We start from the raw sequence: 13908 nt of genomic DNA on the forward strand, positions 1-13908 counted from the left end.
CTTTATAACTCATCTGGATTCCCCAGGACTGGGAAACACTGCCCTAACACTTTATAACTCATCTGGATTCCCCAGGACTGGGAAACACTGCCCTAACACTTTATAACTCATCTGGATTCATGGGTTTTACACTCAAACTGAACTTTTGGAAGTGTGTGATGGTACTCTTTTGAAACTTTCCTAACCTCTGACCTCTAACCCCTGGAACCATGCTGACCTTCTGCTTGTTGAGGATCTTCATGGCAAAGTGTTGCCCGGTCTCTTTGTGCTTGACCAGCATGACGCGGCCAAACGAACCCGTACCCAGAGTTTTCAACCGCTCAAACTGATCCAGACTCGCTGTGTTCTGTGGAGGAGAGGGCCACAGAGAAATGGTTACAGTGTGTGTGTGTAATAGGAGTTGTGTCAAGTGTTAGGAATGATAGGGAGAGAATGAGAATGTCATCTAACACAGGGTGGGTACATCTAACACAGGGCGGGTACATCTAACACAGGGCGGGTGGGCACATCTAACACAGGGCGGGTACATCTAACACACAGGGTGGGCACATCTAACACACAGGGTGGGCACATCTAACACACAGGGTGGGCACATCTAACACAGGGTGGGTACATCTAACACAGGGTTGGTGGGCACATCTAACACAGGGCGGGTGGGCACATCTAACACACAGGGCGGGTACATCTAACACACAGGGTGGGCACATCTAACACACAGGGTGGGCACATCTAACACAGGGCGGGTGGGCACATCTAACACAGGGCGGGTGGGCACATCTAACACACAGGGTGGGCACATCTAACACACAGGGTGGGCACATCTAACACACAGGGTGGGCACATCTAACACACAGGGTGGGCACATCTAACACAGGGTGGGCACATCTAACACACAGGGTGGGCACATCTAACACACAGGGTGGGCACATCTAACACAGGGTGGGCACATCTAACACACAGGGTGGGCACATCTAACACACAGGGTGGGCACATCTAACACACAGGGTGGGCACATCTAACACACAGGGTGGGCACATCTAACACACAGGGAGGGCACATCTAACACAGGGTTGGTGGGCACATCTAACACACAGGGTGGGCACATCTAACACAGGGCGGGTGGGCACATCTAACACACAGGGCGGGTACATCTAACACACAGGGTGGGCACATCTAACACACAGGGTGGGCACATCTAACACAGGGCGGGTGGGCACATCTAACACAGGGCGGGTGGGCACATCTAACACACAGGGTGGGCACATCTAACACACAGGGTGGGCACATCTAACACACAGGGTGGGCACATCTAACACACAGGGTGGGCACATCTAACACAGGGTGGGCACATCTAACACACAGGGTGGGCACATCTAACACAGGGTGGGCACATCTAACACACAGGGTGGGCACATCTAACACACAGGGTGGGCACATCTAACACAGGGTGGGCACATCTAACACACAGGGTGGGCACATCTAACACACAGGGTGGGCACATCTAACACAGGGTGGGCACATCTAACACACAGGGTGGGCACATCTAACACACAGGGTGGGCACATCTAACACACAGGGTGGGCACATCTAACACACAGGGTGGGCACATCTAACACACAGGGTGGGCACATCTAACACACAGGGAGGGCACATCTAACACAGGGTTGGTGGGCACATCTAACACACAGGGTGGGCACATCTAACACAGGGGGGGCGGGCACATCTAACACACAGGGTGGGCACATCTAACACACAGGGTGGGCGGGCACATCTAACACACAGGGTGGGCACATCTAACACACAGGGTGGGTGGGCACATCTAACACACAGGGTGGGCACATCTAACACACAGGGTGGGCGGGCACATCTAACACACAGGGTGGGCGGGCACATCTAACACACAGGGCGGGTGGGCACATCTAACACACAGGGCGGGCACATCTAACACACAGGGTGGGCACATCTAACACACAGGGTGGGCGGGCACATCTAACACACAGGGTGGGCGGGCACATCTAACACACAGGGCGGGTGGGCACATCTAACACACAGGGAGGGTGGGCACATCTAACACACAGTCTTCCACAATCAAGTATTGCCACACAAGCATAATTTCCTTATTCAGGTATGAAAAAAATCAGTTATCCAGTTTCTCTCTCAACTCAATGTACATTTCAATTCAAGGGGCTTTATTGTCATGTGAAACTTGTGTTAACATTGCTAAAGCAAGTGAAGTTGTTATAATAAACAAAAGTGAAATAAACAATAACAATTTAAAAGTAAACATTACACTCACAAAAGTTCCAAAAGAATAAAGACATTTCAAATGTCATATTATGTAACAATGTGCAAATAGATGAAGTAGAAAAGGGAAAATAAATAAACATAAATATGGGTTGTATTTACAATGGTGTGTGTTCTTCACTGGTTGCCCTTTTCTTGTGGCAACAGGTCACAAATCTTGCTGCTGTGATGTCACACTGTGGAATTTCACCCAGTAGTTTTAAGAGTTTATCAAAATTGGATTTGTTTTCGAATTCTTTGTGGATCTGTGTAATCTGAGAGAAATATGTCTCTCTGAATCTCATATATAACTATCTGACTCCTCAGATAACTCACCTGTTCAGGGTTCTCCCACTTCTTGAGAAAGTCCTCTTTGGCTTTAGCCAGGAACTCCTTCACTGTTGGACACACACACACACACACACACACACACGCACGCACGCACGCACACACACACACACACACATACGGTTATCAATTTGTCCTTGAGAGGAGCCTGTACACCTGTGTGTATATGTATGTGTGTGTGTGTTTGAGAGTGACCAAAACACACAACATATATTTCTAGCTTTCTTTCTTTCTCTCTCTCTCTCTCTCTCTCTCTCTCTCTCTCTCTCTCTCTCTCTCTCTCTCTCTCTCTCTCTCTCTCTCTCTCTCTCTCTCTCTCTCTCTCTCTCTCTCTCTCTCTCTCTCTCTCTCTCTCTCTCTCTCTCTCTCTCTCTCTCTCTCTCTCTCTCTCTCTCTCTCTCTCTCTCTCCTTCTTTCTCCTATTTTCTCCAATTCAAGGAGCTTTATTGTCATGGGAAACATATGTTAACAATGCCAAAACAAGTGAAATAGATAATAAACGAAGTTGAAATAAACAAAAACATTTACTGTGAGCATTACACTCTCTCTTTCTCAGCTCCAGTGTGTGTGTGTGTGTGTGTGTCAGTAACAATGTGACACCTGGACAACAGGACACAGTCTCATTAGTGACCTACTGCTACATCTAACTGACACACACACACACAGTCACACACACAGTCACACACACACACACAGTCACACACACCCACAGTCACACACCCAGAGTCACACACACACAGTCATTGTAAATAACTGACTTGTCCAGGTAGATAAAGGTTCAATAAAACAGTTTAAAACACGCAGAGTGACATGTGTACCCATCCTCTGCTATGCGGGTGTACAAAAACACAGAAAAACTGGTTTGGAGAAATGAGCATGACAGCACATGGTCACGGTTCCTATACACACACAGTATCATCCACTACACAGTATCCTCCACTATACAGTATCCTCCACTATACAGTATCCTCCACTACACGCAGTATCCTCCACTATACAGTATCCTCCACTATGCAGTATCCTCCACTACACAGTATCCTCCACTATGCAGTATCCTCCACTATACAGTATCCTCCACTATACAGTATCCTCCACTATGCAGTATCATCCACTACACAGTATCCTCCACTATACAGTATCCTCCACTATGCAGTATCCTCCACTATACAGTATCCTCCACTATACAGTATCCTCCACTATACAGTATCCTCCACTACACAGTATCCTCCACTATACAGTATCCTCCACTACACGCAGTATCCTCCACTATACAGTATCCTCCACTACACAGTATCCTCCACTATACAGTATCCTCCACTACACGCAGTATCCTCCACTATGCAGTATCCTCCACTATACAGTATCCTCCACTATACAGTATCCTCCACTATACAGTATCCTCCACTATACAGTATCCTCCACTATACAGTATCCTCCACTATGCAGTATCCTCCACTATACAGTATCCTCCACTACACAGTATCCTCCACTATACAGTATCCTCCACTATACAGTATCCTCCACTACACAGTATCCTCTACTATACAGTATCCTCCACTATACAGTATCCTCCACTATACAGTATCCTCCACTATACAGTATCCTCCACTACACAGTATCCTCTACTATACAGTATCCTCCACTATACAGTATCCTCCACTATACAGTATCCTCTACTATACAGTATCCTCCACTATACAGTATCCTCCACTATACAGTATCCTCCACTATACAGTATCCTCCACTACACAGTATCCTCCACTATACAGTATCCTCCACTATACAGTATCCTCCACTATACAGTATCCTCCACTACACAGTATCCTCTACTATACAGTATCCTCCACTATACAGTATCCTCCACTATACAGTATCCTCCACTATACAGTATCCTCCACTACACAGTATCCTCTACTATACAGTATCCTCCACTATACAGTATCCTCCACTATACAGTATCCTCCACTATACAGTATCCTCCACTATACAGTATCCTTCACTACACAGTATCCTCTACTATACAGTATCCTCCACTATACAGTATCCTCCACTATACAGTATCCTCCACTATACAGTATCCTCTACTATACAGTATCCTCCACTATACAGTATCCTCCACTATACAGTCTCCTCCACTATACAGTATCCTCCACCATACAGTATCCTCCACTATACAGTATCCTCTACTATACAGTATCCTCTACTATACAGTATCCTCCACCATACAGTATCCTCAACTATACAGTATCCTCTACTATACAGTATCCTCTACTATACAGTATCCTCCACCATACAGTATCCTCCACTATACAGTATCCTCCACTATACAGTATCCTCCACTACACAGTATCCTCTACTATGCAGTATCCTCTACTATACAGTATCCTCTACTATACAGTATCCTCCACTATACAGTATCCTCCACTATACAGTATCCTCCACTATACAGTATCCTCCACTATACAGTATCCTCCACTATACAGTATCCTCCACTACACAGTATCCTCCACTATACAGTATCCTCCACTATACAGTATCCTCCACTACACAGTATCCTCCACCACACACAGTATCCTCCATACACAGTATCCTCCACCATACAGTATCCTCCACTATACAGTATCCTCCACTATACAGTATCCTCCACTATACAGTATCCTCCACTACACAGTATCCTCCACTATACAGTATCCTCCACTATACAGTATCCTCCACTATACAGTATCCTCCACTACACAGTATCCTCCACTATACAGTATCCTCCACTATACAGTATCCTCCACTACACAGTATCCTCCACCACACACAGTATCCTCCATACACAGTATCCTCCACTATACAGTATCCTCCACTACACAGTATCCTCCACCACACACAGTATCCTCCACTACACAGTATCCTCCACCACACACAGTATCCTCCATACACAGTATCCTCCACTATACAGTATCCTCCACTACACAGTATCCTCCACTATACAGTATCCTCCACTACACAGTATCCTCCACCACACACAGTATCCTCCATACACAGTATCCTCCACCATACAGTATCCTCCACTATACAGTATCCTCCACTATACAGTATCATCCACTATACAGTATCCTCCACTATACAGTATCCTCCACCATACAGTATCCTCCACTATACAGTATCCTCCACTATACAGTATCATCCACTATACAGTATCCTCCACTATACAGTATCCTCCACTATACAGTATCCTCCACTATACAGTATCCTCCACTATACAGTATCCTCCACCACACACAGTATCCTCCATACACAGTATCCTCCACCACACACAGTATCCTCCATACACAGTATCCTCCACCATACAGTATCCTCCACTATACAGTATCCTCCACTATACAGTATCCTCCACTATACAGTATCCTCCACTATACAGTATCCTCCACTATACAGTATCCTCCACTATACAGTATCCTCCACCACACACAGTATCCTCCATACACAGTATCCTCCACCATACAGTATCCTCCACTATACAGTATCATCCACTATACAGTATCCTCCACTATACAGTATCATCCACCATACAGTATCCTCCACTATACAGTATCCTCCACTATACAGTATCCTCCACTATACAGTATCCTCCACTATACAGTATCCTCCACCATACAGTATCCTTCACCACACACAGTATCCTCCACTATACAGTATCCTTCACCACACACAGTATCCTCCACTATACAGTATCCTCCACTATACAGTATCCTCTACTATACAGTATCCTCCACTATACAGTATCCTCCACTATACAGTATCCTCCACTATACAGTATCCTCCACTACACAGTATCCTCCACTATACAGTATCCTCCACTATACAGTATCCTCCACTATACAGTATCCTCCACTACACAGTATCCTCTACTATACAGTATCCTCCACTATACAGTATCCTCCACTATACAGTATCCTCCACTATACAGTATCCTCCACTACACAGTATCCTCTACTATACAGTATCCTCCACTATACAGTATCCTCCACTATACAGTATCCTCCACTATACAGTATCCTCCACTATACAGTATCCTTCACTACACAGTATCCTCTACTATACAGTATCCTCCACTATACAGTATCCTCCACTATACAGTATCCTCCACTATACAGTATCCTCTACTATACAGTATCCTCCACTATACAGTATCCTCCACTATACAGTCTCCTCCACTATACAGTATCCTCCACCATACAGTATCCTCCACTATACAGTATCCTCTACTATACAGTATCCTCTACTATACAGTATCCTCCACCATACAGTATCCTCAACTATACAGTATCCTCTACTATACAGTATCCTCTACTATACAGTATCCTCCACCATACAGTATCCTCCACTATACAGTATCCTCCACTATACAGTATCCTCCACTACACAGTATCCTCTACTATGCAGTATCCTCTACTATACAGTATCCTCTACTATACAGTATCCTCCACTATACAGTATCCTCCACTATACAGTATCCTCCACTATACAGTATCCTCCACTATACAGTATCCTCCACTATACAGTATCCTCCACTACACAGTATCCTCCACTATACAGTATCCTCCACTATACAGTATCCTCCACTACACAGTATCCTCCACCACACACAGTATCCTCCATACACAGTATCCTCCACCATACAGTATCCTCCACTATACAGTATCCTCCACTATACAGTATCCTCCACTATACAGTATCCTCCACTACACAGTATCCTCCACTATACAGTATCCTCCACTATACAGTATCCTCCACTATACAGTATCCTCCACTACACAGTATCCTCCACTATACAGTATCCTCCACTATACAGTATCCTCCACTACACAGTATCCTCCACCACACACAGTATCCTCCATACACAGTATCCTCCACTATACAGTATCCTCCACTACACAGTATCCTCCACCACACACAGTATCCTCCACTACACAGTATCCTCCACCACACACAGTATCCTCCATACACAGTATCCTCCACTATACAGTATCCTCCACTACACAGTATCCTCCACTATACAGTATCCTCCACTACACAGTATCCTCCACCACACACAGTATCCTCCATACACAGTATCCTCCACCATACAGTATCCTCCACTATACAGTATCCTCCACTATACAGTATCATCCACTATACAGTATCCTCCACTATACAGTATCCTCCACCATACAGTATCCTCCACTATACAGTATCCTCCACTATACAGTATCATCCACTATACAGTATCCTCCACTATACAGTATCCTCCACTATACAGTATCCTCCACTATACAGTATCCTCCACTATACAGTATCCTCCACCACACACAGTATCCTCCATACACAGTATCCTCCACCATACAGTATCCTCCACCACACACAGTATCCTCCATACACAGTATCCTCCACCATACAGTATCCTCCACTATACAGTATCCTCCACTATACAGTATCCTCCACTATACAGTATCCTCCACTATACAGTATCCTCCACTATACAGTATCCTCCACCACACACAGTATCCTCCATACACAGTATCCTCCACCATACAGTATCCTCCACTATACAGTATCATCCACTATACAGTATCCTCCACTATACAGTATCATCCACCATACAGTATCCTCCACTATACAGTATCCTCCACTATACAGTATCCTCCACTATACAGTATCCTCCACTATACAGTATCCTCCACTACACAGTATCCTCCACTATACAGTATCCTTCACCACACACAGTATCCTCCACTATACAGTATCCTCCACTATACAGTATCCTCCACTATACAGTATCCTCCACTATACAGTATCCTCCACCATACAGTATCCTTCACCACACACAGTATCCTCCACTATACAGTATCCTTCACCACACACAGTATCCTCCACTATACAGTATCCTCCACTATACAGTATCCTCCACTATACAGTATCCTCCACTATGCAGTATCCTCCACTATACAGTATCCTCCACTATGCAGTATCCTCCACTATACAGTATCCTCCACTATACAGTATCCTCCACTATACAGTATCCTCCACTATACAGTATCCTCCACTATACAATATCCTCCACTATACAGTATCCTCCACTACACAGTATCCTCCACTACACAGTATCCTCCACTATACAGTATCATCCACTATGCAGTATCCTCCACTATACAGTATCCTCCACTACACAGTATCCTCCACTACACAGTATCCTCCACTATACAGTATCCTCCACTACACGCAGTATCCTCCACTATACAGTATCCTCCACTATGCAGTATCCTCCACTACACAGTATCCTCCACTATACAGTATCATCCACTATACAGTATCCTCCACTATACAGTATCCTCCACTATACAGTATCCTACACCACACAGTATCCTCCACTATACAGTATCATCCACTATGCAGTATCCTCCACTATACAGTATCCTCCACTATGCAGTATCCTCCACTATACAGTATCCTCCACTATACAGTATCCTCTACTATACAGTATCCTCCACTATACAGTATCCTCCACTATGCAGTATCCTCCACCACACAGTATCCTCCACTATACAGTATCCTCCACTACACACAGTATCCTCCACTATACAGTATCCTCCACTATGCAGTATCCTCCACTATACAGTATCCTCCACCACACACAGTATCCTCCACTATACAGTATCCTCCACCATACAGTATCCTCCACTACACAGTATCCTCCACTATACAGTATCCTCCACTATACAGTATCCTACACCACACACAGTATCCTCCACTATACAGTATCCCCCACCATACAGTATCCTCCACTATACAGTATCCTCCACTATAAAGTATCCTCCACTACGCAGTATCCTCTACTATGCAGTATCCTCCACTATACAGTATCCTCCACTATACAGTATCCTCCACTACACAGTATCCTCCACTATACAGTATCCTCCACTATACAGTATCCTCCACTATGCAGTATCCTCCACTATACAGTATCCTCCACTATACAGTATCCTCCACTATACAGTATCCTCCACTATACAGTATCCTCCACTATACAGTATCCTCCACTACGCAGTATCCTCCACTATGCAGTATCCTCCACTATACAGTATCCTCCACTATACAGTATCCTCCACTATGCAGTATCCTCCACTATACAGTATCCTCCACTATACAGTATCCTCCACTATACAGTATCCTCCACTATACAGTATCCTCCACTACACAGTATCCTCCACTACACAGTATCCTCCACTACACAGTATCCTCCACTATACAGTATCCTTCACCACACACAGTATTCTCCACTATACAGTATCCTCCACACACAGTATTCTCCACTATACAGTATCCTCCACTATACAGTATCCTCCACTACAAAGTATCCTCCACTATACAGTATTTCCACTATACAGTATCCTCCACCACACAGTATCCTCCCCTATACAGTATCCTCCACTACACAGTATCCTCCACTATACAGTATCCTTCACCACACACAGTATCCTCCACTATACAGTATCCTCCACTACACAGTATCCTCCCCTATACAGTATCCTCCACTATACAGTATCCTCCACTATACAGTATCCTCCACTATGCAGTATCCTCCACTATACAGTATGCTCCACTATACAGTATCCTCCACTATGCAGTATCCTCCACTATACAGTATCCTCCACTATACAGTATCCTCCACTATACAGTATCCTCCACTATACAGTATCCTCCACCACACAGTATCCTCCACCACACAGTATCCTCCACTACACAGTATCCTCCCCTATACAGTATCCTCCACTACACAGTATCCTCCACTACAAAGTATCCTCCACTATGCAGTATCCTCCACTATACAGTATCCTCCACTATACAGTATCCTCCACTATACAGTATCCTCCACTATACAGTATCCTCCACCACACAGTATCCTCCACCACACAGTATCCTCCACTACACAGTATCCTCCCCTATACAGTATCCTCCACCACACAGTATCCTCCACCACACAGTATCCTCCCCTATACAGTATCCTCCACTATACAGTATCCTCCACTACACAGTATCCTCCACTATACAGTATCCTCCACTACACAGTATCCTCCACTACACAGTATCCTCCACTATACAGTATCCTCCACTATACAGTATCCTCCACTACACAGTATTCTCCACTATACAGTATCATCCACTATACAGTATCCTCCACCACACACAGTATCCTCCACTACACACAGTATCCTCCACTATACAGTATCCTCCACCACACAGTATCCTCCACTATACAGTATCCTCCACTACACAGTATCCTCCCCTATGCAGTATCCTCCACTATACAGTATTTCCACTATACAGTATCCTTCACCACACACAGTATCCTCCACCACACACAGTATCCTCCACTACACACAGTATCCTCCACTATACAGTATCCTCCACTATACAGTATCCTCCACTACACAGTATCCTCCACCACACAGTATCCTCCCCTATGCAGTATCCTCCACTATACAGTATTTCCACTATACAGTATCCTCCACCACACAGTATCCTCCCCTATACAGTATCCTCCACTACACAGTATCCTCCACTATACAGTATCCTCCACTATAAAGTATCCTCCACTACGCAGTATCCTCTACTATGCAGTATCCTCCACTATACAGTATCCTCCACTATACAGTATCCTCCACTACACAGTATCCTCCACTATACAGTATCCTCCACTATACAGTATCCTCCACTATGCAGTATCCTCCACTATACAGTATCCTCCACTATACAGTATCCTCCACTATACAGTATCCTCCACTATACAGTATCCTCCACTACGCAGTATCCTCCACTATGCAGTATCCTCCACTATACAGTATCCTCCACTATACAGTATCCTCCACTATGCAGTATCCTCCACTATACAGTATCCTCCACTATACAGTATCCTCCACTATACAGTATCCTCCACTATACAGTATCCTCCACTACACAGTATCCTCCACTATACAGTATCCTTCACCACACACAGTATTCTCCACTATACAGTATCCTCCACACACAGTATTCTCCACTATACAGTATCCTCCACTATACAGTATCCTCCACCACACAGTATCCTCCCCTATACAGTATCCTCCACTACACAGTATCCTCCACTATACAGTATCCTTCACCACACACAGTATTCTCCACTATACAGTATCCTCCACTACACAGTATCCTCCCCTATACAGTATCCTCTACTATGCAGTATCCTCCACTACACAGTATCCTCCCCTATACAGTATCCTCCACTATACAGTATCCTCCACTATACAGTATCCTCCACTATACAGTATCCTCCACTATACAGTATCCTCCACTATGCAGTATCCTCCACTATACAGTATGCTCCACTATACAGTATCCTCCACTATACAGTATCCTCCACTATACAGTATCCTCCACTATACAGTATCCTCCACTATACAGTATCCTCCACTATACAGTATCCTCCACTATACAGTATCCTCCACTACACAGTATCCTCCACTATGCAGTATCCTCCACTATACAGTATCCTCCACTATACAGTATCCTCCACTATACAGTATCCTCCACTATACAGTATCCTCCACCACACAGTATCCTCCACCACACAGTATCCTCCACTACACAGTATCCTCCCCTATACAGTATCCTCCACTACACAGTATCCTCCACTACAAAGTATCCTCCACTATGCAGTATCCTCCACTATGCAGTATCCTCCACTATACAGTATCCTCCACTATACAGTATCCTCCACTATACAGTATCCTCCACTATACAGTATCCTCCACTATGCAGTATCCTCCACTATACAGTATCCTCCCCTATACAGTATCCTCCACTATACAGTATCCTCCACTACACAGTATCCTCCACTATGCAGTATCCTCCACTATGCAGTATCCTCCACTATACAGTATCCTCCACTATACAGTATCCTCCACTACACAGTATCCTCCACTACACAGTATCCTCCACTATACAGTATCCTCCACTATACAGTATCCTCCCCTATACAGTATCCTCCACTATACAGTATCCTCCACTATACAGTATCCTCCACTATGCAGTATCCTCCACTATACAGTATCCTCCCCTATACAGTATCCTCCACTATACAGTATCCTCCACTACACAGTATCCTCCACTATGCAGTATCCTCCACTATGCAGTATCCTCCACTATACAGTATCCTCCACTATACAGTATCCTCCACTACACAGTATCCTCCACTACACAGTATCCTCCACTACACAGTATCCTCCACTATACAGTATCCTCCACTATACAGTATCCTCCACTATACAGTATCCTCCACTATACAGCATCCTCCACTATGCAGTATCCTCCACTATACAGTATCCTCCCCTATACAGTATCCTCCACTATACAGTATCCTCCACTATACAGTATCCTCCACTATGCAGTATCCTCCACTATACAGTATCCTCCACTATACAGTATTTCCACTATACAGTATCCTCCACTACAAAGTATCCTCCACTATACAGTATCCTCCACTACACAGTATCCTCCACCATACAGTATCCTCCACTACACAGTATCCTCCACTATACAGTATTTCCACTATACAGTATCCTCCACTATACAGTATCCTCCCCTATACAGTATCCTCCACTATACAGTATCCTCCACTATACAGTATCCTCCACTACACAGTATCCTCCACTATGCAGTATCCTCCACTATGCAGTATCCTCCACTATACAGTATCCTCCACTACACAGTATCCTCCACTATACAGTATCCTATACCCTATACAGTATCCTCCCCTACACAGTATCCTCCACCACAGTATACAGTATCCTCCACTACTAACAGTATCCTCCACTATACAGTATCCTCCCACCAGTATCCTCCACTACACAGTATCCTCCACCATACAGTATCCTCCACTATACAGTATCCTCCACTACACAGTATCCTCCACTATGCAGTATCCTCCACTACACAGTATCCTCCCCTATACAGTATCCTCCACTATACAGTATCCTCTACTATACAGTATCCTCCACTATACAGTATCCTCCACTATACAGTATCCTCCACTATACAGTATCCTCCACTACACAGTATCCTCCACTATACAGTATTTCCACTATACAGTATCCTCTACTACACAGTATCCTCCACTATACAGTATCCTCCCCTATACAGTATCCTCCACTATACAGTATCCTCCACTACACAGTATCCTCCACTATACAGTATCCTCCACTATACAGTATC

General features: G+C 44.6%; 1 protein-coding gene across 2 annotated transcripts in view; it reads right to left on the minus strand.

Moving 5' to 3' along the window:
- The window catches only part of LOC135533879 (cAMP-dependent protein kinase catalytic subunit alpha), a 30828-nt gene extending 28127 nt beyond the window's left edge, over window positions 1-2701 (minus strand). Inside the window, exons 1-3 of one of the 2 annotated variants that reach the window (XM_064961082.1) lie at window positions 2620-2701; window positions 2407-2480; window positions 218-346 (exon numbers count right to left, since the gene is read on the minus strand). In XM_064961082.1, coding sequence (XP_064817154.1) covers window positions 218-280 — 63 coding nt within the window. In that variant the 5' untranslated portion in view covers window positions 281-346; window positions 2407-2480; window positions 2620-2701. The remainder of the gene's footprint in view (window positions 1-217; window positions 347-2406; window positions 2481-2619) is intronic. The other variant, XM_064961081.1, reaches the window with a different exon arrangement.
- Between the last annotated feature and the right edge of the window lie 11207 nt (window positions 2702-13908).

This window comes from Oncorhynchus masou, unplaced genomic scaffold (assembly GCF_036934945.1).
Source record: "Oncorhynchus masou masou isolate Uvic2021 unplaced genomic scaffold, UVic_Omas_1.1 unplaced_scaffold_2770, whole genome shotgun sequence".
Taxonomy (NCBI): Eukaryota; Metazoa; Chordata; class Actinopteri; order Salmoniformes; family Salmonidae; genus Oncorhynchus; species Oncorhynchus masou.